This window comes from Podarcis tiliguerta (assembly GCF_965153285.1).
Source record: "Podarcis tiliguerta genome assembly, chromosome: 1".
Lineage (NCBI taxonomy): Eukaryota > Metazoa > Chordata > Lepidosauria > Squamata > Lacertidae > Podarcis > Podarcis tiliguerta.
Window position 1 is genome coordinate 89,557,347 of NC_139534.1, and position 22,689 is coordinate 89,580,035.

At 42.4% G+C, this 22,689-nt stretch overlaps 1 protein-coding gene across 1 annotated transcript in view; it reads left to right on the forward strand.

Moving 5' to 3' along the window:
- The first annotated feature begins 3,045 nt into the window (after window positions 1-3,045).
- The window catches only part of PCNX1 (pecanex 1), an 81,517-nt gene continuing 61,873 nt past the window's right edge, over window positions 3,046-22,689 (forward strand). The window contains exons 1-4 of the mRNA XM_083399245.1: window positions 3,046-3,412; window positions 18,600-18,808; window positions 19,469-19,574; window positions 21,114-21,159. Coding sequence (XP_083255371.1) covers window positions 3,260-3,412; window positions 18,600-18,808; window positions 19,469-19,574; window positions 21,114-21,159 — 514 coding nt within the window. The 5' untranslated portion in view covers window positions 3,046-3,259. The remainder of the gene's footprint in view (window positions 3,413-18,599; window positions 18,809-19,468; window positions 19,575-21,113; window positions 21,160-22,689) is intronic.

The following is a 22,689-nucleotide window of genomic DNA, read 5'->3' on the forward strand; positions in this document are numbered from 1 at the left end:
TATTTTATGCAACAAACCATCTTAGTAGTTGCGACCATGGTTTATATTGTATGTGTGGTGCCTGATGATTTTTATGGTTATTGCTGTTATTCCTTATGTTATTTTTCTGAATGATGCCATGGCCTATGGCTAGCGCAATAAAAGTCTATGATGATGATTCATATGCTGTTGGCGGATTCTTGTCGTTGTCTTGTTGGGCTGTGTATGTGATAAAGGGGAGCCATACTGGGGTGAAGGCATCTTCTATTGTCCCCATGTCAGTTTCAGTTTATTGGCTAGTTTTTCCAATAAGGCTGTTTCCCATAATATTTGATACCATGGGCTGAGCCCTGGTTTTCTTACCATACCAGTGCCCATAAGTACTTCCTGCATTTGAAGGGGGGGGGGTGTCCCTGCCTCTCCTATATATTTCCTAGGGAAATTATAACTCATGTAACAATCAGTGAGTGTAGTGACTAAGAGGCTGAGCAATGAACAAGGAATTTAGTAGTCTGAGTATCCCCTCTTGCATGAAAACTCAGCAGCTGCCCTTAGGCAAACCACTTTCTCTGCTCCTCAGCTTGTCATCTGCAATATGAAGATAATAATACTGACCTACCTTACTAGGCTATTGTAGTAAGTACAATATAATTTATGTGGAGTACTCGGCACACACTGTATATGTGCTAGGTCTTATTAACAGTATTATCACCAACGGTATACTAACAACAGCACTTGCATCAATTACATTATCCCCCAGCTGAAGTGCATTAGCTGTTAAGGTTGCTGGGGCTCCTTACAGGTGATACGCCTGCGGCAATTATCCACCTCATTGCTCGCCCACCCACAAAGCTTGCCAAAGTGACATATGCTTAAAAGAAATGCAAAGGAATGATTCAGGACTCCTGAACTTGGTGATACAGTCTAGGTTCAAAGCTCTTCCTCCAAGAAGTAAGGAGCAGAAGGGACTAAAGATGGAGTCAGGCTGTTAGCAAAGGTGCCAGAGCAACTCACAGAAACCACTGATCTTTGTTGCAAACATGCTTCCTTATAGGAATAACGCACTTGAGCTGGTCTATGGAGGGTATTCCCTTACCTGAGCTTTTGCCCATGGGTACACTGTCCCAACGCTCACAATTAATTCTATAACAGGAAACTGTCCAGTTATCATTTGCACCAGGCAAAAACACTCCTCTCCTCCCAGGCCTTTGGCTAATTAGGCAATCTATAGCCTTTTAAAATGTGTTGGGGCAGGGAGTGTTATCATTCTGTTTGTTACTATGTCTTTTTATAATGCAAACCGCCCTGTGATCCTTGGACGAAGGGCAGTATAGAAAGTTAATAAATAATCATAAATCCTGTTTGCATCAAGCTGCCATTTGTAGGATATTGTCCCTACATCCTCCCAGCATGGTGATCTTTGATGAAAGAGTAAGCACCCCTTGTCACAAAATGTACTACAACTCTCGTCATCCAGACTGGCTGGGGCAGATGGGATTTGGAGTCCACGCACAGCTACAGGGCCACAGGTGCCCCATCCCTGCAAAAAGAAAAAAAGGGGGGGGAGTAATTGAGATACGTAGGAATGTGGCAAGGCTGGAAGACAGAACCTCGTCTGGGGTGGCTCACCGCTCCGAAGCCACAGAAGGAAGTTTCAAAAAGCGGGGCGGGCACTCATCAGTCACTGCCGGGAAGAGCAGACTTTTCAGCGGGACAACCAGGAGCAAGTGTACGGAGGGCTGCCCTGTCGCCATGGCAACAGAGACGCTTCCCTGTGTTCTCGCAGGAGCACGCAACCTCGCGAGATGAGGGAGGGAGGCTTCGGGCGTCTGCAGCCGCTCTCCGAAAATATAACCGAGTTCGTTCATTCCTTCTAGTCTGATGAATCCAGTTCCGAATGGAAACCCACGTTAGTCTTCAAAAAAAATTCTGCAGGCTTCGGAAACATCCCCCTTCGGGGGCCTGGGGAAGTGGGGTGCCTCTGCAAGGGTCACTTTCTGCACAGGTGTAAAATCAACAGGGGATGTAGCCTCGGGGGAGATCTGGGGCTGCAATCCCAACCGTCTCTGTTGGGATTGCAGCCCCACATCTCCCAGCTTCTGGATCTGCTTCAACTAAGGAGTGACTATGAAAATGCAGTCATAGCTGTCAACTCTCCCCCCCCCCTTTTTAAAGGGAAATTCACTTATTCCGAATAGGATTCCTCGCAAGAAAAGGGAAAAGTTGGCATCTATGAATGCAGTTTTGCCCATCACACTACAACCCTCAATGTTTGTTCAGCGTTGGCAGCTAAAACTCTGCGGTTGCACGGATCAAAAGAGCAGTTTCAGCGGCCCATGCGAGGTGGGTGGCTGTGTCTCCCAGAAACTAAGCTGCAATCCTAACACCTCTTACTCCTGAGTCAGTCTCATTGGATTCAACAGGACTTGTTGCGGAATAGATGTGGTTAGGATCGCAGCCGTGTGTGTGTGTTCCGTATTTCGGCCCCAACTTTGGGGCAAAGCGGCAAAATAATTAAAATAATTAAAAACCAAAAAATGGCCGAAACTCAAACCATTGTTTTATTTTAAAAATAAAAAAAAAGACATTCCTCTGGGAGGTATTCGCTTGGCGGCCTTTTTCTGGCAGGAACTTCTGTCGTCTCACGGCTGAAAGCTTCCCCAGTGCTATGCATCGGGGCCAACAACAACTGAAACGCGGGGAAAATACGAGGCGGGCTCCGAGCTGCCAACCCAAGGCCGAAAGGAGCGACGTCTGTAATGCCTGCGCTTCTGGGTGCTTTGCTGCATTCCCAATGCAGCCCGAGAAACACGCCGTTGCCGAGCAGAGCCCTGGCTTGTGGCGGGGAGGGGGGGGGTCCCTCCAGCCGCTCGCCTGCTTCGCTTGGGGGCGAGCTAGAGAACGCGCTGAGCCGCCGGGGCGCCGCTCTTCGCCTCGGCGGCTCCTCGTCTCCGCGCGGAGGGAGAGGCAGAGCCAGCTCAACGCGCGCAGGGTGGTAGAGGGGGGGTGTCTGCGGCCTGGCCGCGAGCGCCGCAAGGGCCGCCGGTCCATGGGCAGCCGAGCGGCGGGTGCGCGCGCGCGCGACCCCGGGGCCCGGACGTAAGATGGCGGCGGCGTTGGCGGGGGGTGGGGGGAGGAGGAGAAGGCGGAGGAGGGGGTGGCGGCTCCTGTGGCTGTCGCGAGGCTCGGGCTGTGGAAGCGGCGGGCAGTTGTGGCCGGGCTCGCAGGGCGGATAGAGCGAGCGGGTGCTCGGGCCTGGCGGGACCCGGGCCAGGGCGCCATGGGCTCCCAGGTGCTGCAGATTCTGCGCCAGGGGGTGTGGGCGGCTCTGAGCGGCGGCTGGTACCAGGACCCGCACCAGGGCGCCGGGGTCAACGCGCTGCACCTCTACCTGTGGCTCTTCCTGCTCGGCTTCCCCTTCACGCTGTACATGGTGAGTGAGGGGCCCGGCCTAACTCTCCTCGGTCCCTGCCTCTTCCCTTCGGGGGGGGGTCTCCCTTCCCAGCCGGACTGCGCTGGCTAGCTGCCGCCCGACCCCCTCAGCCGCTCTCTCCCCTTCACCCCGCGTTTCCACTTTATTTCCGAGGCTTTTTCTGCGAGGCGGAGGGTGGTTCTGTTCCACAGGTACCGCTGCCAGTCCGTTCAGATGGAGCGCTTGCATCTGGCGCGCCTGGAAATGTGAAATCGGCCGAACGGGGAGGCTGCTTCTCCTGCCACTTAAAAACGTAAACAGAAAATGAGTAATGGAAATGTGACATCTGGCCCGTCGGGTGTAATGGCTCTTTGGTGGTTTCTCCCTTTTTTTTTGGTTTTGGTTTTAATATACTGTAAGGGTTGATCCGCTGGTTTGGGGCCGCTTTATGCGCAACAGAATTTATGCACAAAAAGTGCTTTGTGTAAGTGTGGAGGTGATGCTCCGTCTCTTGTGTAAATAGTGGTGGGTGGCAGTTTTACACGTGGGATCCTCTTGCTGTGTGTCTTGTGCCCTCTGAATCCTCTACTGGCTGCAGCTTCTCAACATGTGTACACTGCCCTGCACGCAGCAGCAGAGAAAGGCCTGTGCATAAATCACACCATTGCACATCTTTGCTGTGATTGTTATCGTTGTGGTCCCTAAAAGTACAGAAACAGCTGGAAGGGAAATGTTACTGCTAATGTTGCAAAATATATCTGTGAGGTCGGGTAGAAGATGTTCTCTCTTGCACAAAGAATACCACAGCTGGAGTTCTGATAAATACCCGAAGGTTCAGGCCCTGGCTACTCTTTTTATCTTTGGTTGTGCTGATGTCTGTTGCTAAGTTTAACTTGTATAAATGTGAGTTAAAAGGCTGAAGTATAGAATGCATTTATGTATGCCTTTGGTGGAATGTTGTCCTGGTAATAACAAGTATAGGAACACTTGTCTTTCTTCTAATGTGGAGGGTCAGCACTTAACTATTGGGATAGGACAAGGATTGCACACAATTCTGAAAAGCTACGGCACTTTCTGCTAGTATGGTTTAAATTTGGAGCCATAACTTTTCAGATGTTTTTGGATTGCAACTCTTAGCCACTGGTCAGGGATGATGGGAATCATACTTGAGCAATATCTGGAGGGCCACAGTTTCCCTTCCCCATGTATACTGTGAGTTAATACGTGGGATGAATTATGTGGGATAGCAGTGAATCATATTCTCTTGCCATTTGATATTATATACATATTAAATTACTATTAACTTGGGTCCAGTCATATTAGCTTGTAGGCTATCTGTACAATGTCAAATCCATGGATGTGCAATAAATTTGACAAGTGCGGAGTTTGAGACTCTGCTGCCCAGTCCTGGCCCAGCTCCTTTGTCCCTTTATTCTACCTTAAGGCACCTGCCTCCATGATGTATGTTGCTAGTATGCAGGATGTTTCTGAGAATCTTTTTTTCTAAATGCTTGCCTGTTGACATAATGACACTAACATTCTGGTGCCACTTTTGGTAATATAGCTTTCAGGATCCAAAATAATTAACTGAGAGTGTTGTGGAGTAGAATGGGGAAATGGGCACCTCTAGCTAGGGCATTCATATAGTGATACTATTTCACCCCCACTTCCATCAATGACTTTATTTTGCCTACTATGCATGAGAATAATTTTTTTTGTCAGTGTGGTGTTGCTGTGGCAACCAGACACTGATCACATTTCATTCCTGGTAAATTCAAGTAAACATACAAGGCAAAAGCTGACTTGTAAAAGATGTATGTGTGGTTCATCAAATGAGACTCCAGGGAGAACCCTGCATGAGCTTGCAACTATAGGAGTGAAGAGCTCAGTGCAAGTGTCTACTTGTTTCATTAGCAATTGCTGCAGTTTGACAGGAGAGTAAACTCCTTGCAATTAAAAAAGTATTGGGAAAGACTCCATGGCTATGGTTACATTTCTGAACTTCAGTCTTCTTGGCTTATTTCTTGTTATCACGCGTGTGGGGGAGGCTTTATCACATGATTGAAAGCAATATATTATTGGCAAGGAAATGGGAGACAGTGACAGCTCATGGCTTTCTATCCGAAGCTGTAATGTGTAATAGATGAGCAATCATAGCTTGCTTATGACTAAACATTTTCTAGCAAAAGCCATTTCTGAAAGTTGCCTTATCAGGCAAGTTGTCTTTCTGAAGGATAGCCAAGTGTAACTGGGATCCAGTACTCTTTTGTTTCTCTGGTAATACTACAGACCATTAGAAATCAAACTGGCATATTTGGAATATGTTTTGGGTTGATTTGTACATAATTTGATACATGTATTTGCCTCAGTATGTGCCCACTTGCAGTTAACGTGTGCCTGTTGTGTGTCTACATCTAAAAACTTTGTAGTAGCATAGTCAATGTGGGAAGGCTAGATGAGTGATACAAACATGCTGAAGCAATTGCACAACTGTTTTGTCAACCTTTGTACTTAATCACTCAAGACACAGGCTCACTGTGTGGTTGTGAGGGTTTACTGGTGTTGGGTGATCCTTAAGGAACTTTTGTGCGGCCTCCACACTCTTCTTAGCACCTCCCAGACTTAATGCTTCTTTAAAATGTGTTCTTTCTAGTTCTAGTGGAGAGAAGCATGAACCTCTAGAGTGGCATTTTGAAAGGCCTAATTAAGGGGGAAAGGAAGAACTCCAAATGTGCTGTGTTTCTAAATCAACAGTTTCAGTGTGGTCATGGTTTAAGAGATGATATCATGAGCACGAGCATTTTGCAGTGACAGTGTTTCGATTTCTTTTTTAGCCTTTTATATAGCAAGAAGACATGTATCAGCTGTTGCTGGCTCATTGCCCACTTTGTAAATGCAAATTGTTCTTGGTGCCTCAGTAGGAAATGCAAAAGATGTTGTCTGCCCTTCTCTTAAAACCTATTGTACATCATTGGAGAATGCTAACCCAAGCTACTGTGACTGGAGGAAGCTGCCTTACACTGTTGGATCATTGGTCTGTCTAGCTCAGTGGCTCTCCAGGGTTTTATATAGGGTTCTCTCCCAGCAAAGCATGTGTTCTACCCCTGAGCTTCAGTACACTGCCCCGAACTGGAGTCTGCATGGGTAGGATATAGTTTGTAAAGGCCTGCTTTGCCAGGAGAAAAATATACAAGGTGATGGAATTGAGTTGACATTTCAGAGCTGTTGCTGGAGCAGTGACTGTTTTAGAATCCTCTTTCTTCAGATGCATAAGAATAATTATTGTTAGTCTCTTGTGCAAATGAGGAAAAAGCAGGAAAATGGTAATCTATTAGATTCTTTGGGGGAAAATAATTGTTGCATAGCCTTGGATGGTAACAGGAAATATATAGATATAGATCAAATTAGTTGTAAGTTAAATGGTTTGAATCATTATTGTCTGTTTTAACTTTTTCATATTTTGCCATGTGTGTAGTCTAGACATATTTTAAATAGATAGAACCACTGTGGTCATCTCATTCCTTACTTTTTGAAGTGCTGTTTACTGTAGGCATTCTGGAGCTGTGCCCTTGAAGCAGTTGCACAATACAGAAATATTTACAGCACATTTTTGAGGTAACTGGAGTCGTTTAGGATGTGGTTTGTGACTGTGTACAGGATTGGTTAGCTTCAAAATTACAGTTTCTCATTTTTCAAGTACATTTCAGGGTAAATCCCCCTGCCCCAGTTGGCACAGTGGCATAGACCAATAGCAAGGGTTGGTGTGGGTTTCTTACAGCCCAAGCTCTGCCTTATTTGTAATAGACCCTTCCCACTATGATCGGCAGTTTTAGCCATGCCTGTCTTTTGCCGTAAAGCCCTACTGTGTTGCTTATTGAGGGGCAGAATTAATGGGGCTAACTGCTGTACATGGGTGTGGCTATGTTGGCTGTTGCATAAGAAATATCCAGATGTGTGCCAGGAAGTGTTTCACCATTGTTGGTGTTTGAATTTGAGTCCTAAGCTTACGTATTTGTTCTTTCAAAAAGGGAGTTGTAGGGGGCAACCCTTTAACTAGAAGGAACAGTAGCAGGAACAATTTAGAGAATTCAGTACGCTCATCTGAAGTTTAGCTCACTTTGATTTGATTTAATATTTGCATTCCACTTTTCCAACAACAAATTTTGCGCTCAAAGTGGCTCACAGTAATCACAATAGCATGAGGAAAAACAGACTTCCATAATTGGGTGTAGATTCTGTTAATAACATGAAAAGCCTGAAAAACTGTACAAAGGTGACTATAGATTTTTATACTTGATTGAAGAGCTTTGTCTGCCTTATGAATTGACTGTGTGTCAGTGATGAATAGAATCTTACCTGTGTCCTAGTAGCAGTTCCTATTATGCAAATATGTGGGAACCAGTGTACTGCTGTCAGCAGTTGTATAGCTGCATTGTACAGGTTACTTTGCTTCAAAGAATGACAAACGTTCCTGTAGAGTCATAATGTCACACATGGAGATGTATTGGTACAGAAATTCTTAATTAATCTCTAACTTGGCTGTCTTCGTTGCCATGTGCGGGCTGAGCAATCCTCAGCTTGTGTCCTCCCTTGTCCCGTCCCCCCACCTGCTCATTTGCTACTGTTGGACTTCCATATGAAGCAAAATATGTGTGTGTGTGTGTATACTGAGCCAGTTTTGTTTTGTTGGTTTGGTGTTTGCTTAGGGCTTTTTATGTGCCTTTACATAAGTGCACAAAATGCTGCATTAGTTCTGTACATTTCTGTAAGTCTAAAAAAGTTTTTGAAAGGACTATATTTGGAAGTGGCAGACAAGCAGAACTCTTGTCAACAGAGTGGTAAAAGGAAATTGCATCATGAAAGCCTGGAGGTACATTGTCGGTGTAGGGATAGATCTCTGCTATGCTAACATAAGGTTTGCTTTGAGTTCTGCCACCCAAAGAAATGCTCAGACCCTTAATGGGCATGTTAAAGCTTCTCCAAACTGTCTTATAAAAAGCCTAACAAATAACTCTGATATTTAGCACACACAAATGTGTTATGTTTAGAAATGCTGGTTGTGTTTTCCCTCCCCCATTGTCCATTTCACATCAGCTGTTGACTTGTTCCCAGGCTACACAGACATGATGATGTAAACACACACACACACACACACACACACAATTCAGTTTACAGTACTTTAAATTTGGATGCAGACAGAGGAAGGGAGTTGGCAGGGCATGAGAGGAAATTGTGGTGTAAAACTGGGAAAGAATAAAAATGTGTAGGGAAAGTAGAGGACCTCTGTTAATGCAGAACTTAATTTGCAGGTTTAAATGGCTGAAGTGGCAAACCGAAAATAAGAGTCTTTTGGGGACAGCCATCTTTTCTCCTCAAGAATGTCCCTGGGAATGATGCTACGTTATGACGTGGGGTCATTCCCAAGGGCATTCTGTTCCAGGAATGTGGCTAGAGCAGCTGCACCACTGCTTGAAGCAACAGCAAGGCTTTTATTAAAGTGAGAAGAGAGATCTCTTGGTGTATTTAAGGCAGACTTCCCCAACCAGGTGTTTTGGACCCCAGCCAGCATGGTCAGTGATCAGGGCTGATGGGAGTTGTAGTCCTCAGGACACCAGGTTGCGGAAGGCTGATTTCAGGGTAGCATCATAGGATTAAAAATTCACCCTAAATTGCCAATTGTTCCTTCCAGTTTTGAAAGGGATATTCAGTCCAGAACTAGTAAAAAAAAAGGGGGGGGGAGCTTTATGTTTGTTTTTAGTGTATAATTCAAATTGCTAGGTGTTTCTGATAGAAAAGTGTGGTACAAATAAAATAACAGTAAAAGTACAGTATGAATGTATCTTGCATAGGGTTATGATCTGGGGATGGTTTGTATATGCAAAAACGCTTATACTTGAACCATCCCTGTGTGAACATCGTTACCTTTCTGGAGCCAGTGCGGTGATTGGGCCTTGCCCCCCCGCCCCCAAGCAAAGGAGACATCTCACAAAAGCACTCCAGAGTGCAATAAGCAGTGCATTCCATGCATTTAATGTGTGTGATTCCAAACAACTGGCCTTCAACCACGTAAGGTTGAAATCACATTAAATGTGTGTAAGAGGTGATTGTAGTAATAATAGTTTGCCATTGTTTCCTGGAAAGCCCTATATGCAGCTTGGTACCCAGGCATTTAAAGAACCACCTTTTCTCATGTGAAACCTGCAGTTCATCAGGGACTGCTTTAAAGGTTTCCTTCCCCTCTTTGGAGGTTTGATGGGTAGTGACCAAGGAGAAGGCCTGGTCTGGCTGTGGAATAACTTCCCAGAGATGCTTGCAGGGCACTTGCTTTGTTTGCTTTGAAATTATTTGAATAAAGCTTTTTAACTGAGCATCGATACTGATTTTATTTTATATATAATAAATTGGTAATTGGTAAATCTTTAAGGTGCCATGTTTGCGGCAAAATACTAATACAGTGATCCCTCTGGAAATTGATTTTTTTGTTGCTTCTGATGTTAGATTGCTGTTTGTGTTCTTCTTATAATGTTTTTTCTTTCTTATGCTTTCTTGAGTTTTATTGATAATTTGGAATTAAACTTAGCTAAGGAATAACTAATAACAAATATTGTGACAGAGGGAGAGTCTTTTAAATCTTTCCACACCAGCACATAATTTTATAAACCTGTAACACATTTTCCCTAGCTCATATTTCTTAAAACTAAATACCCATAAATATTTCATCTATAGTGTCCCATAGATTGGCAACCTGAATTGTGCATATTAGTCCCAGTGTGGTGCTGCCGTACATTTATGTCACTGTGTGACGATAGTGGCAGCTTTATTTCCAGTTGTGTTCCTCTGTCTTTTCACCTCCTCAGCATATTTAGCTGATGTCTTTAGTGAACTGTTCACTCTTGACCCAAAGATCTTACTTGAGTAGCCATAACCAATTCAGGCTCCAGCAACCTTTCCTTTCTCTCCCCTTTCAACTAACACCCTCATCTTTGAAAGATTCTTTTTCTTCAAAGAAGAAACTATATAACTATGTTACTATGTTGAATGTCCAGACAATTTTCTTTTCACATATATGTTGAATTTGATACTGTCATGGGCCACTGTTGATCTGTATAAAACCCATCTCTAATCAGGTGCTGATGAGTATTAAACTGGGTCAACACCCTTCTTGTCAGGTCTATGACAAATGCTTTTTCTTGAAGGTAAACTCTAAGGGGTCTCTGATATACAGTGCTCCAAAAATAATTTAAAAAACAGAGATCAAACATTCAGTTCTTAGACTCTGGGCTGAATAAATATTTTGGATTCCTAAGCATCCTGGCAACAACATACATGGGCTTTAAAAAAAATCCATGGCAACTTCGGTTTGACAACTTCAGTTTTGTTTATGAGCACTCTGAGGAACCTTTACTGTGTTGATTTGCATAATTAAAGGAGTAGCTGCATTTAAGTAGATATATCTCTGGGGGTGTTGAGGCAATTGGGTATTGCAGTGTTGTTTTCATCACCATGGTGCTTTAGGGCGGGGAGCGCTCAAGCTTGATCCAGTCTGGCAAGGTGAAGATGTTTCAATAAGTTACAAGGGGACAGTCCTCCTAAGTCAGGGAAAGGGTTAATATGCAGGGGAGTCTAGAACTCAGAGCATTAAATTACTGGTGTGGTGAAGAGGTTGAATTATTAGTTACACATTTTAAAATGAAGTTTTAAGTCAAGGTGCTCTTTGTGAATGAGACATTGGTGGCTGTTGGTGAAATCTCAATACATTAATCTATTAATAATAGATTTGCCAGAGCAATCTTGTTTACCAAAGAACTGATTTGCACGGCATGTTCAAAGCTTACGAGTAGCTTATATGGAAGTGCCTTTAAGCTTCACTTACTGGTGTGTCAACAGTATCCGTTTTGGAGTGATGCAACTGGAACTCTAAACCAGGGGTCGGCAAACTATGGTTCCTGGGCCGGATCAGGCCCACCTGGGTCCTAAATCTGGCTCGCACCATGAAGCTGGAACCCACCGTGAAGCTGAGACTCCTGGTGATGGCGATGGGAGGAAGAAGCCGAGCGGCAGTGTCTCTGCCAATCAAACACCGTGCCTGGTTTACTTCAGCGGAGTCATCCCCGTGCCGCGCTGAGGTAAACCAGGTGCGGTGTTTGATTGGCAGAGCCTCCGCCGCTCAGCCTCTTCCTCCTGTCACCATCACCGCTGCGCAGTAGCTGCGGTGGTGGTGGTGCGCAGCCCCTGGGAAGGTAAGCGCAGCGCCTTCTTTCTCTAGGTGGGGAGGAAGCCCGTTTCGTGCCACCGCAGCCAGCCCTTCGGCAAATGAGGCAGGGGGCAAACCGAAAAGGTGGGGGTGGGGTGGGGTGGGGAGGAGGACTACTTGCCCCCCTTGCAGTGTGCATTGGAATTCGTTGTTTTTTAAAAAATTAAAAAATATATAGCCCGGCCCTCCATAAGGTCTGAGGGACAGTGGACCGGCCCCCTGCAGAAAAAGTTTGCTGATCCCTGCTCTAAACAGTATTTGTATAATGTTATTATAATATTGTCAGTTTTGTATTCAGTCCTTTGTCTAATGATCCCCAATAAGGGATTTTCCTCTTTCGCAGCTGTCACACACTGGGTCAACCCCAGTGTTCAAATCTCCTATTGTTCTAGGCATGGTTTGCAACAGGGATTTCATTAATGTGAGCAGTTTCTGAGCTTTGGGCGCAGTATTGCGCCCAAGATTTGAGATTAAAACTGCCATTGCTAGAAGGAAAGGAGGATCTTTTTTCTGCCTCCCCACTTCCAGCCACTCTCTCAAGACTGGAGAAGGGACCCTCATAAGAATATTAGGAGGGCGGGCAGGAGAAGTATGGCCTTTTTTGCAGTCTTCAGATGAGGACTAGACCATGTGAAAAATGAAGATAAGTTTTTAGCCACAGTTAATTAATTTTCAGCTTTGTATTCTTGTTATAAAAAAAGTGTGCCGGCCCTAGACACTCCATTGTGGTGCCCGTAACCTAGGTTTAAGGTACTATTTAGCTCCTAGCTTTCTTATCTCAGTTTCTAACACCGGTCAACCCTGAACAATTTGGTATCATCAGCAAACTTGGCTACCTCACTGCTCATCTAACGATGGATCATTTAACTGCGGAACAGTCTCCCTCGGGAGATAGTGGACTCTCCTTCCTTGGAGGTTTTTAAGTAGCGATTGGATGGCCATCTGTCAAGAATGCTTTAGCTGAGTTTCCTGCAATGCAGGGGGCTGAACTAGATGGCCCTCGGGGTCCCTTCCAACTAGTAAGATTCTACATTCTATGAGCAATTTCAATCTCTGGGCAACTCCACATTCTCTACACCTGTAGATATGTTACATATTTCTACACCACTTGATTTTTAAAAACTTCAAAGTGGTTTACAAAAGATAAAACAGTGAACAGTAGTTATGTTGAACAAATTTCAGTAATGTTTTCCCCCCTCCCCATTCAACATGGACATCTTTTTATTTGCAATATTCTCTCTGCAGACATTCTCATCTGCAGAGCACTAACATTTTTATTATTCAATTAAAATATTATTTATTATAAAGACATCTGAAGGCAGCCCTGTTTAGCGAAGTTTTTAAACATTAAAAACTTCGCTAAACAGGGCTGCCTTCAGATGTCTTTATAATAAATAATATTTTATTATTGTGTTTTGTGTTGTGTTTTTAATATTTGGTTGGGAGCCGTCCAGAGTGGCTGGGGAAACCCAGCCAGATGGGCAGGATATAAATAATTTATTATTATTATTATTATTATTATTATTATTATTCTCTTCATACCTTGCATGAATCTCCTGAATTGTCTGACTCATTTCTAGGCTTTCTAGCCTGTAAATTTGAAGGTACCTAACAGTAATTTGTGTGCTTCTATTCTCATATATATGGGATGCGGGTGGCGCTGTGGGTTAAACCACAGAGCCTAGGACTTGCCGATCAGAAGGTTGGTGGTTCGAATCCCCACGATGGGGTGAGCTCCCGTTGCTCGGTCCCTGCTCCTGCCAACCTAGCAGTTTGAAAGCACGTCAAAGTGCAAGTAGATAAATAGGTACCGCTCTGGCGGGAAGGTAAACGGCGTTTCTGTGTGCTGCTCTGGTTCGCCAGAAGTGGCTTAGTCATCCTGGCCACATGACCTGGAACCTGTACGCTGGCTCCCTCGACCAATAAAGCGAGATGAGTGCCGCAACCCCAGAGTCAGCCACGACTGGACCTAATGGTCAGGGGTCCCTTTACCTTTTTATTCTCATATACAGTAGTACCTCCGGTTAAGTAACCCTCTGGTTACATAAACTTCGGGATGCGAAAGTGGCAAACCTGAAAGCATATTACCGGGTTTTGCCGTGCATTCATGCTCAGAAGCGGTCTACCGCTGCATGCGCAGCAGTCCTCGGGTTGCAGAAACCTCGGGATCCGATCAGACCTCCGGAACGGATCCCGTCTGCAACCGGAGGTACCACTGTACACCTATACTGAATAAATATGCAAGGCAGTGATCTGCAATTTTTGACTGGCTTTGCTAACAAGCCACCAATTGTGCCTGTCAGGTTCCTCCCTCCTTCCCTGTTCTGATTTGGACCACTGTCACTGAGCATTGGTTGAGGACGTTCCCCCCTGTAGAAAAGAGAGCTTGGCCTATGATCTTGGCTGTTGCTGGGCAGTACAACTTGAAGTGCTGCTGTTGAAAAATAAGCCCATCATCACCCTTCCCTAACTCAGAGCAGGAAAAGGGGGAAGGTGCAAATATGACCTTGGTGGAGAAACAGCAAGGTTTAGTAGTGGCTCAGAACTCTTTAAGGGGTTTGTTATTGATGAAAAGATTTATTTGATGCACCAGTATGTGCTTGAACTTTTTATATACAGACATTCAATAGTTTTTACCGATCCTTTAAAAATCAAGACTATGGCTCATTTTAAACACAGAAATGACCGCTAGGTCTGTAGAATTCTATGTCCCTTTGTGACTGTACAGAATCTGAAAAGTTTTGTAATGATACCTTATATATGGCTATAACACTGCAGTAGATCATAGTGGTCCAGATGTGTAGCCTAGAATAGGTCTGCACTAAAGCCTAATTGGGCTGCTTTGTTGAGTGAGATGAATTGTTCCAATGTTTAATGTGGCTGGAAGCTTGTCCAGTTGCTGCATCTTCAGAAACCTACAAAGTACAAAGATAAAATGAGGCAATCGTTATATTAAAATTTCTTAAACATGTTCAATTATGATAGCTTGATCTTCTCTTCTGTTCCACCCACTTATTATTAAACTCTCTTTGCCACTGGAATGTTTAATTGGTTATGTTTTCTTACACTTTTATTTATTGCTATATTCTTAGTTGTGTGTGTAACAAGACAAAAAAAACCTTTAACCTGCTGATGATTTCAAGATTTCTGATTTGTACACATTTGTTAATTGGGCTGGAGAAGTACTTTTTCAGAATAATGTGAATTTTGAAGTTTAATAACACTTAGCTACCTTCATTTAAACAGCAAACTTTATTTAAAACATGTATATTTTAAATTTCAGGGAGGTATACAGTATAAAACCAATACAATAAATGCAAAAGCAAGTAACAGATAAAATATTTGGCTGATATGCTAATCTATAGAGTTGAAGTCAAAGCTTCTTCTTCTTTTTTTGGGAAAAATGGTTAATTGATGATAGCACTGTCGGAACCAAGTAGACCTGTTTGAATAGGGCATTCCATTACTGGGATGCCATGCCAAGAAAGCCTTGAAAATGATTGTTATTTTTCTGGTGGAAGAGGTCAATGGAGAAGAGCCCCAGTAGATGAATTTAGAGTATGAGTATGTTGATATGGGAAAAAGTACTGCTCCAGTAATGGGGCACCAAAATGTTGTTATTAAATTTTTATACAGTACTGCCCATCTTCAGAAGATCATAGGGTGGTTCATAACAAAAAAATTCAAAATGAGAACTCAAAATACATAATAAAAAACAAAAACAACTAATGATCCGCTCCATGTAAATGTATGACCTCACATTTAAGAGGTCATACAATATTTAATCAGCCAAAGGCCTGGTTATAGCAAAACAGTAAGTTCAGGCTACATTTAGACAATCAGTTGTTTATATCTAAGGGAGTCAAATATTTTGAAGGGAAAGATAAAAGAATAAAAAGTAATTGTACTGAGTAAAACTGTGGTTGAGACTATCAGTTAAATGCATTATACAAAATATCCATTGTGAACCATTCATCAAACACTCCTGCAAATAACCTTTTCATTATATTCAACGCTGTATAAATGGAGAGTGCAAATTCTATTTTTAACAGTAGCAATTCAGAAGCCCACTTTCCTCTAATGCATATTTTCTTGCCAAATGGTCTCTATGCCAAGTCATTTCCCTTTTATAAGGCTTCCTAAAATATACTTCCCACATTCTCTGTCCTTCCAAGATAGTATGGGGCTGGGCCAGGGCTGGGGCCGTGCAGCATCCTTATCTAAAATCAAGCTTGGTCAATGGATCTGTGGTCAGTGTTGCATCCTGCTCTTTGCTGTGTTGGAAGGAGTTTCTAGCACCTGAGCATGCTGTCACAAGAGGCTTAGTATGTGAAGTCTCAGGTGCTGGGGTTCCCAGTTGGGGCCTTGACACTAGCACATTTATTTTTTTATGTAGCTATGAACTTGGAGTCATATTGGAGTCTGAGGGCTTTTGAATCATGAATGGATGGTTGAAACGGATGACCTTTAGAGTAGAATAGATCTGATGTATGGAGCAAACTGGATAGTTGAAGAAAACGGAAAATTAATTGGCTATCCAGACTCATAGAACTGTGAGGAATGTACACCAAGAGCTTGATAAAAGAGGCTGGATCTGTGCAGTAATAGCTAGAGGACGTTGCTGGAGTGAATCTGGCAGGTACTGAATATACATTGTGGCATAAGAAAGTGCCAGGTAAATAAAGTGACAGGAGTGTTGCTAGTTTTCCTTGGTGCATTTTTCCCTGGTGTTGCCTTGTAATATCTTGAAGAAATACTGGTGATCTGACACACACATATATATGTGCACATACTGTCTAATACTGTTTAAATTGGGAAAATGCATTGTTAGAAACTCTATAGTGTTCTTATAATTGCTAGGTGGTTGCCTTGGTACCTGCTTACAACTATAGTTGAATGAATAAAAGTCATTTACATCTTGTCAGGGGAAAAAGTTTTAATTAGTGTAGCCTTCTGACAGCTTTCGTATGCATTAAGCTGCTGAAAAGAGATGGCTTGCTCAGGGTCTACAGTTTCTGATCTGTACATAATCATTTGTTCATTAGAAAAAAAGGAGTTGGAAGAGGATATTATCAGTTGGGGTGATAATGAAAACGCACATTTGCTAGAATGATAATTAAGGGAATTTTGATGAAGAATCATACCCTCCCTGTATAATCTTGTGCAAAATCTTCAGTGGATTATTATTTTTTAGTACAATTTTTAAAATTTCATTTTGCAATATATAATAAACCTCTGCTGCCTTGCGGGTAAGGGTAGCTGACTTTGAGTTGCCTGTGTTAATGTGCTTGGTTCTTTTTGCTTTTCTTATTATTTGTCTAAAATTAATCATTACTTTCCGAGGTCACTGTACTTAGGTGATCCAAGGGTTATTTTATTATTTTGCTTTGCCGTCTACTAGTCACCTGAGCCAATGATCATTACCAAGGGGTTTGTTGTTTTAAAAGGGGGGAAAAACATGTAAAGCAATTCATGAGAGGCCTGCAGAATTTCTGCTCCGGGTCGTACAGGTGGAAGCAAAAGTATGTCAGTGGTTCCATTACATGCAACCTTAGTACCATAACTTCCTTCCCTTTCTCTCAGGGTAACATTTAACAAAGGATGCATTATAGCTAAAATGGATTGGTGTGTCTGTGACTAATCCTTTCTGCCTCAGAAGTGGAAAAAACTATTTGTAAACCTAAACAGAGGCTAGGGATTCTTTATATAGCGAAATCTAAATTCTTTATTGAGAGTAATGAAAGCAATATGAGGGTGGGAGAAGGAGGAATGAGCCTGGGGGTTGATTATGGAACTGTACAGCAAAAGTCTTGTTTCGTGTTTCCCTATTTGCCTTGACCAAAGGGAGCTATTTAAGTCTTCAGGTGAGACTATTTCTGGCACTGTTACTTATGTTATTTTTCGTGTGGATCGTAGTCATGACCTAGAAATGGGCGCTTTTAAAAAAAAGTCTCTTGGATAAGACCACCTTATCCCTTATATGTCCAGTAGATTATTGTGGCTACGTTTCTCCTGCAAGTTTCAAAGATCTCAGAAGCCTGACCAGCAATAACTGACAGCAGGACTTTTAGTGTGGCTGCCCATGTACTTTGGAACAGAGTTCCTGTTGAGAAGTAACAGGTGCCGACTATCAGCTCTTTCTGGAAACAGTTGACAACATTTTTATTTTGACAGGCTTTCACGGCTGTATAAATGGGTATAGGCTACGAATACCTACTTGTTTTGTTTTTGTTTTAAATATATATGGGGACTTGGGTTTATTTAAATGGTTTTTAAACTTTTTTGGCTATTTTTTCTTGTACATCACGTTGGGTGATTGTACAGAAGATGATTAATAAACTGATGATGGTGATAATAATAAATGCAAGATTAGATATAGAAAAATATTGTAGCCCAGAGCTAAACCTAAGAAATATTAATCCTCTTATTGAAAATTGCAAGAGATCTCATCGCTTTTGTCCCTGTGTTGTTGCAAATAAAGATGTGCTCTTCAGCCACTTTGAATAAGAGGTGTCTATTTTAAAATACACAGGGAGGACATCCTGCTTCAGAAAATCACTCTTCACAAACAGTGTCAAGAACAGTGATATAGGAGGTGGAACTAGCATGTTCATTCCCACTAACCTCCTCACATGTTTACTTAACTTTTAGCCTACCACCCAAAGAGGGCTGTTTTTTCACTTGAATACATTTACTCAATTCAGTGTTACTTGCTAACGTTAATGAACTTGTATGTGGTTAAATATGTGAATATGTTTCAGGATTCTTCCCCATGACCCTAATATGTATATCAATAAGACCTGTTTTGGACAACATTGCATAGAATGCAGTATAAAAATGATATTTATATAAGGTATATTCAGATTGTCATACACAAACTTCAAGATCCTGATGATAGGTGACTTTTCTGTTTGCACCCTTAATGACTTCATTTATTTTTGTCTCTTTTGAAAGGCCCTTCCTTCTTCTATGGTGATAGTAGCAATCTACTGCCCTGTGATAGCCGCTCTATTCATTGTTCTGAAGATGGTAAACTACCGTCTGCACAGGGCACTTGATGAAGGTGAGATTGTGGAGAATAATGCCAGTGAACGTATGGATAGAGGTGCAAAAACAGAACAAGGGAACTCTTCTGCCAGAAGAAAGGACAGTAATGGACCTAGGTAAGGAAACTTAAGTTCATGTGATGGATACTCCCCCCCCCCCCCCCGTCATGACCTAAGGCTTAAACAACTTAAAGCATGTTGTAGTTCTGGTGAGGGGTGTGACCTAACTGATTCTAGCAATCCAGTTCTGTAGTCTTAACCCCTTCATGTACCAACTAGCACTCATGCATATTTATGTTTGACTGCAATTTTCTGCAAGTTTAGTCCCTTTGAACGTACTTCATCAAGTCCATCCATTCTGTTAGAAAGGTCTTCTAATCTGTTATTCTGATGGACACCCTAAATATAGACAAGCACTGTTGTCTAAGTTTATTTTGGTTGGAAGGAATTGAGCAAAATCTCTGCAGCCATATTTGAAACTTTGCTGCAAACTTTGATTGTAGTAGTGGTGTTTCTGTATCTGTAGTCCTCAAGGTGTTGTTGGGCTGTCAACTCTATTAGCCTCAGCCATCATATTCAGTGATAGGAGTGATAATTGGAGTTGTTGTCTTACAGCATCTGGAGTATCAAAGGTTTCACAACCCTGTTCTATATGCTTAGTAGATGAACTCATTATCAGCTGTCTAGAGACTTGCCCCAGATGTGCCTTCTGACTTATTTGTCATGAACAACCAGAATACTGTAATAATCAAGATTTCTTAAACATTTCATATTTAGTGATCCTGGTGGAGGGATCGAGATGTCAGAGTTTGTACGAGAAGCCACTCCTCCTGTAGGCTGTAGTTCACGAAATTCCTTTGCTGGCCTAGACCTAAATAACCAGGTAAGAAATAATCATGCAACAACTGCTTTCTTTTTATATACCATTATAATGGATACTGTTGTTGTTCCAGTTAAGTTCAGCAGAAATATGCTCTAATACATGATGTTACCTTTATTTTTAGTTCTGTCTTCTCTGTCTGAGGACAGCTGAGAATCTCATTTTGCTAGTCTTTTAAACATACTTTATTAGTTTGTTGGTTTCAGCTTTGCAGGTTTTAGAAGATTCTTACCTATTTCAAAATTGTGTGGATCAAAAATTGCGTAATTTCAAATGTTTCTAAGTTGCATGTTGAAGCTGTTCCTGCAGTGAAGTAACGTTGTTGGGGTTTTTTGTTTTTGGCTGCTGCCCTTTATATGTTTTGTTTTTAATCCTGAGCTGCTGTGGCTCCTTGAAACACATAATACACTCCTATTCTTCAGATGTTGACAAAACTTTGTGAAGATGAATTTGTGAGAATGGAAAGAGATTAAACCTGTTTGTTCTTTCACACCTAATTATTTCTATTGTCTGAGGCGCAAATGCTTTTGTGAATGGCAGGGAAGGTGTGTTTGTGGAAAGGAATCTAGTTTTAACTCCTATCACTAAAACAGCAAACTAAAGTGTCCTCATGTATTGCAGTTATTTTGTGGCATTTATTGCCGGGGTTTCCTTGCTATCATGCCAAATTAATTACTTTGCTTTTTTCTCTTAACAAAAAATATTCTATGAAGTCTTGAAGAATCAGTTTCTAGAAAAGGAGCAACACAGTAGCAACATACAGTGGTGCCCCGCAAGATGAATGCCTCGCAAGACGGAAAACCCGCTAGACGAAAGGGTTTTCCGTTTTTCAATGCGCTTCATAGGACGAATTTCTCTATGGGCTTGCTTCGCAAGACGAAAATGTCTTGCGATTCTTGCAATTTTTTTCCGCTCCCCACCCCCTTTTTCTAAGGCACTAAGCTGCTAATAGCCTTTTAGCAGCTAATCCGCTAATCCCTTAAGCCTTTAATAGCCGCTAATAGCCGCTAAACCGCTAATAGCGCTAATCCGCTAATCCGCTAATGGGCTTGCTTCGCAAGACGAAAAAACCGCTAGACGAAGAGACTCGGGGAAGGGATTCTTTTCGTCTTGCGAGGCACCACTGCAGTGGCTTTTTCAGAAAGAGAAACCAAGCAACTATGAGTTGCATCTAGTGACAAGCCACTTGGATCTAGTGAAGGCTTTCCATCAGTAGAAAAGGAGGGAGGTGACTTTTGCCAATTCCCCAAATCTGCTGCAGAAGTTTGGGAACCCTTTAGAACAGCATGGGAGGTGGGACAGAAAACTGCAGAGGGACTTGGTGAAAGTCATCTCTCTCCTCATTCCACCTGCACAAGCCTCTGCTGGATCAAAGAGGCTGCGATCTGCACAAGGAGCGCCAGTGGTTGCAGCTCTTCAGGTTTTATTATTCTTGCAAGTGCCATACTCCTGCTGCATACATGGGAGAAACTGGGTATTTAACTTGTCTTTGCCAGTCGTAATTGTTTAGGCAGGGAAATAAACTTTGTTGCTTTATTTTAGATTGGATCTGGCTTATCTCGGCGTGGAACTGCAGCTACGATTAAAGGTAAGGCCTAGTTATTAAATTCATCTTCAAGCACAACTGGTATCAAGTAGCCTTTTCAATTGATCAACATACAGTTGGTTCATGGGAAAGTGATGCATAGTGTAGGACTATTTGTAAAGATCGCCAAGACTTAGCAAAAAGTGTTATAATAAAATGCTATTGCAGCTTGTTCACATAAAATGGCTGCACCCACCCATAAAGCAGATTGACAGGAGCCATATTTTTCTCCACTTCACATTTTCTCCTGTAGTCAGTGGTTGCAATATTATGCTAACTTGCTGCTTGTATATGATCTGGCACATCAAATGGAAGTTTTATGTTCTGCCAAAATATTTTGGATTAGATGAATTTATAAAATAGAAAATTAGCATTTGTTTGTCAGTGAATATATGAATTCCTGGATGTTTCATAAGTGTGTTCTGTGACATTTAAGCTTACAGTAAGTGAGCTGGTTGATGACCTTTCCTATTTAGTGTTCATGCCTTTGGCGAAATAACTAACCGCTAAATACTTCAGTGCTTTCATGTTATGCTTTGTAGTAATTCTCACCTCCCAGTTTTGAGTAAATATTGCTTATCAGAACAATCTCTATCCATTTTGATTGGATCATACTGTTCTGTATTTGATATGAGCTGTATAACCCAATGGTTTTGTTGGGAAAGGTTCTAGCTTCCTCCAATGGGCACACCCTTTCCTGGCCACTATATCTTGAAATCATGCACAGCCCATGATTTTGGGCTATATTGCTCAGCATCATAAGCAGCCAGAGATTGGTGGCAGACCATTGGTTGTGTGGTCTCTAGGCCAACCCATGGTGTTTCTTGTCATTGGGTTCTAGATTGGGAAAGACTTCCTATTCTGTGACATATTGGTGCTTCTGTCAGCCTAAGTAGATAGCTGCTTCTAACTCATGGTCCAGGTTCCTTCTCCTGTTGTCCAAGCCATTTTAGCAAGATTTTTCTCTGCTTTGGACATATTTTATCTCTCTCTGTGTCACAGTGTTGTGCATACTAATTGACAAGTGCCTGGTAATCTTCCTGCTCTGCTTTCCAACTGTGAGAAGGTAGGCTAGAGAATCTCTGAGTATTGGATGGCTCTGTGGAGAGGCAAGAGATGCAAGGCAAAAATTGCAGTTTAAGTTCAAATCATGAAATTTCCCTTGGTTTTAGTATTTGTTCATCACTTCATCATGTGTCATTTTCATGAGAGCTGCTGTTGAAAGAGGGCCTACGGCTCTTGATTGGGTATGGTGGGTGTATACTGTTTTTTGCAGATAGCGCTGTTGGCATCAGAAATGGTCTGATACTGGAATAGTGGACAGGATGGTGACTGGGCAACATAGTAGCAGCCTCACTGCACAGCATTCTTTGTTTTATTTTCTGTACAGCCTGTATATGCCACCCAATAACAAAAGTTCTCTGGTGATTCTCACTTAAACATGTGCATAACTTCATGAGCTGTAAAATGCAGTGTTGCACTAGTACAAGAGGAATGAGTACCAATGCTATTGTGCTCATTTTGGTACATGGG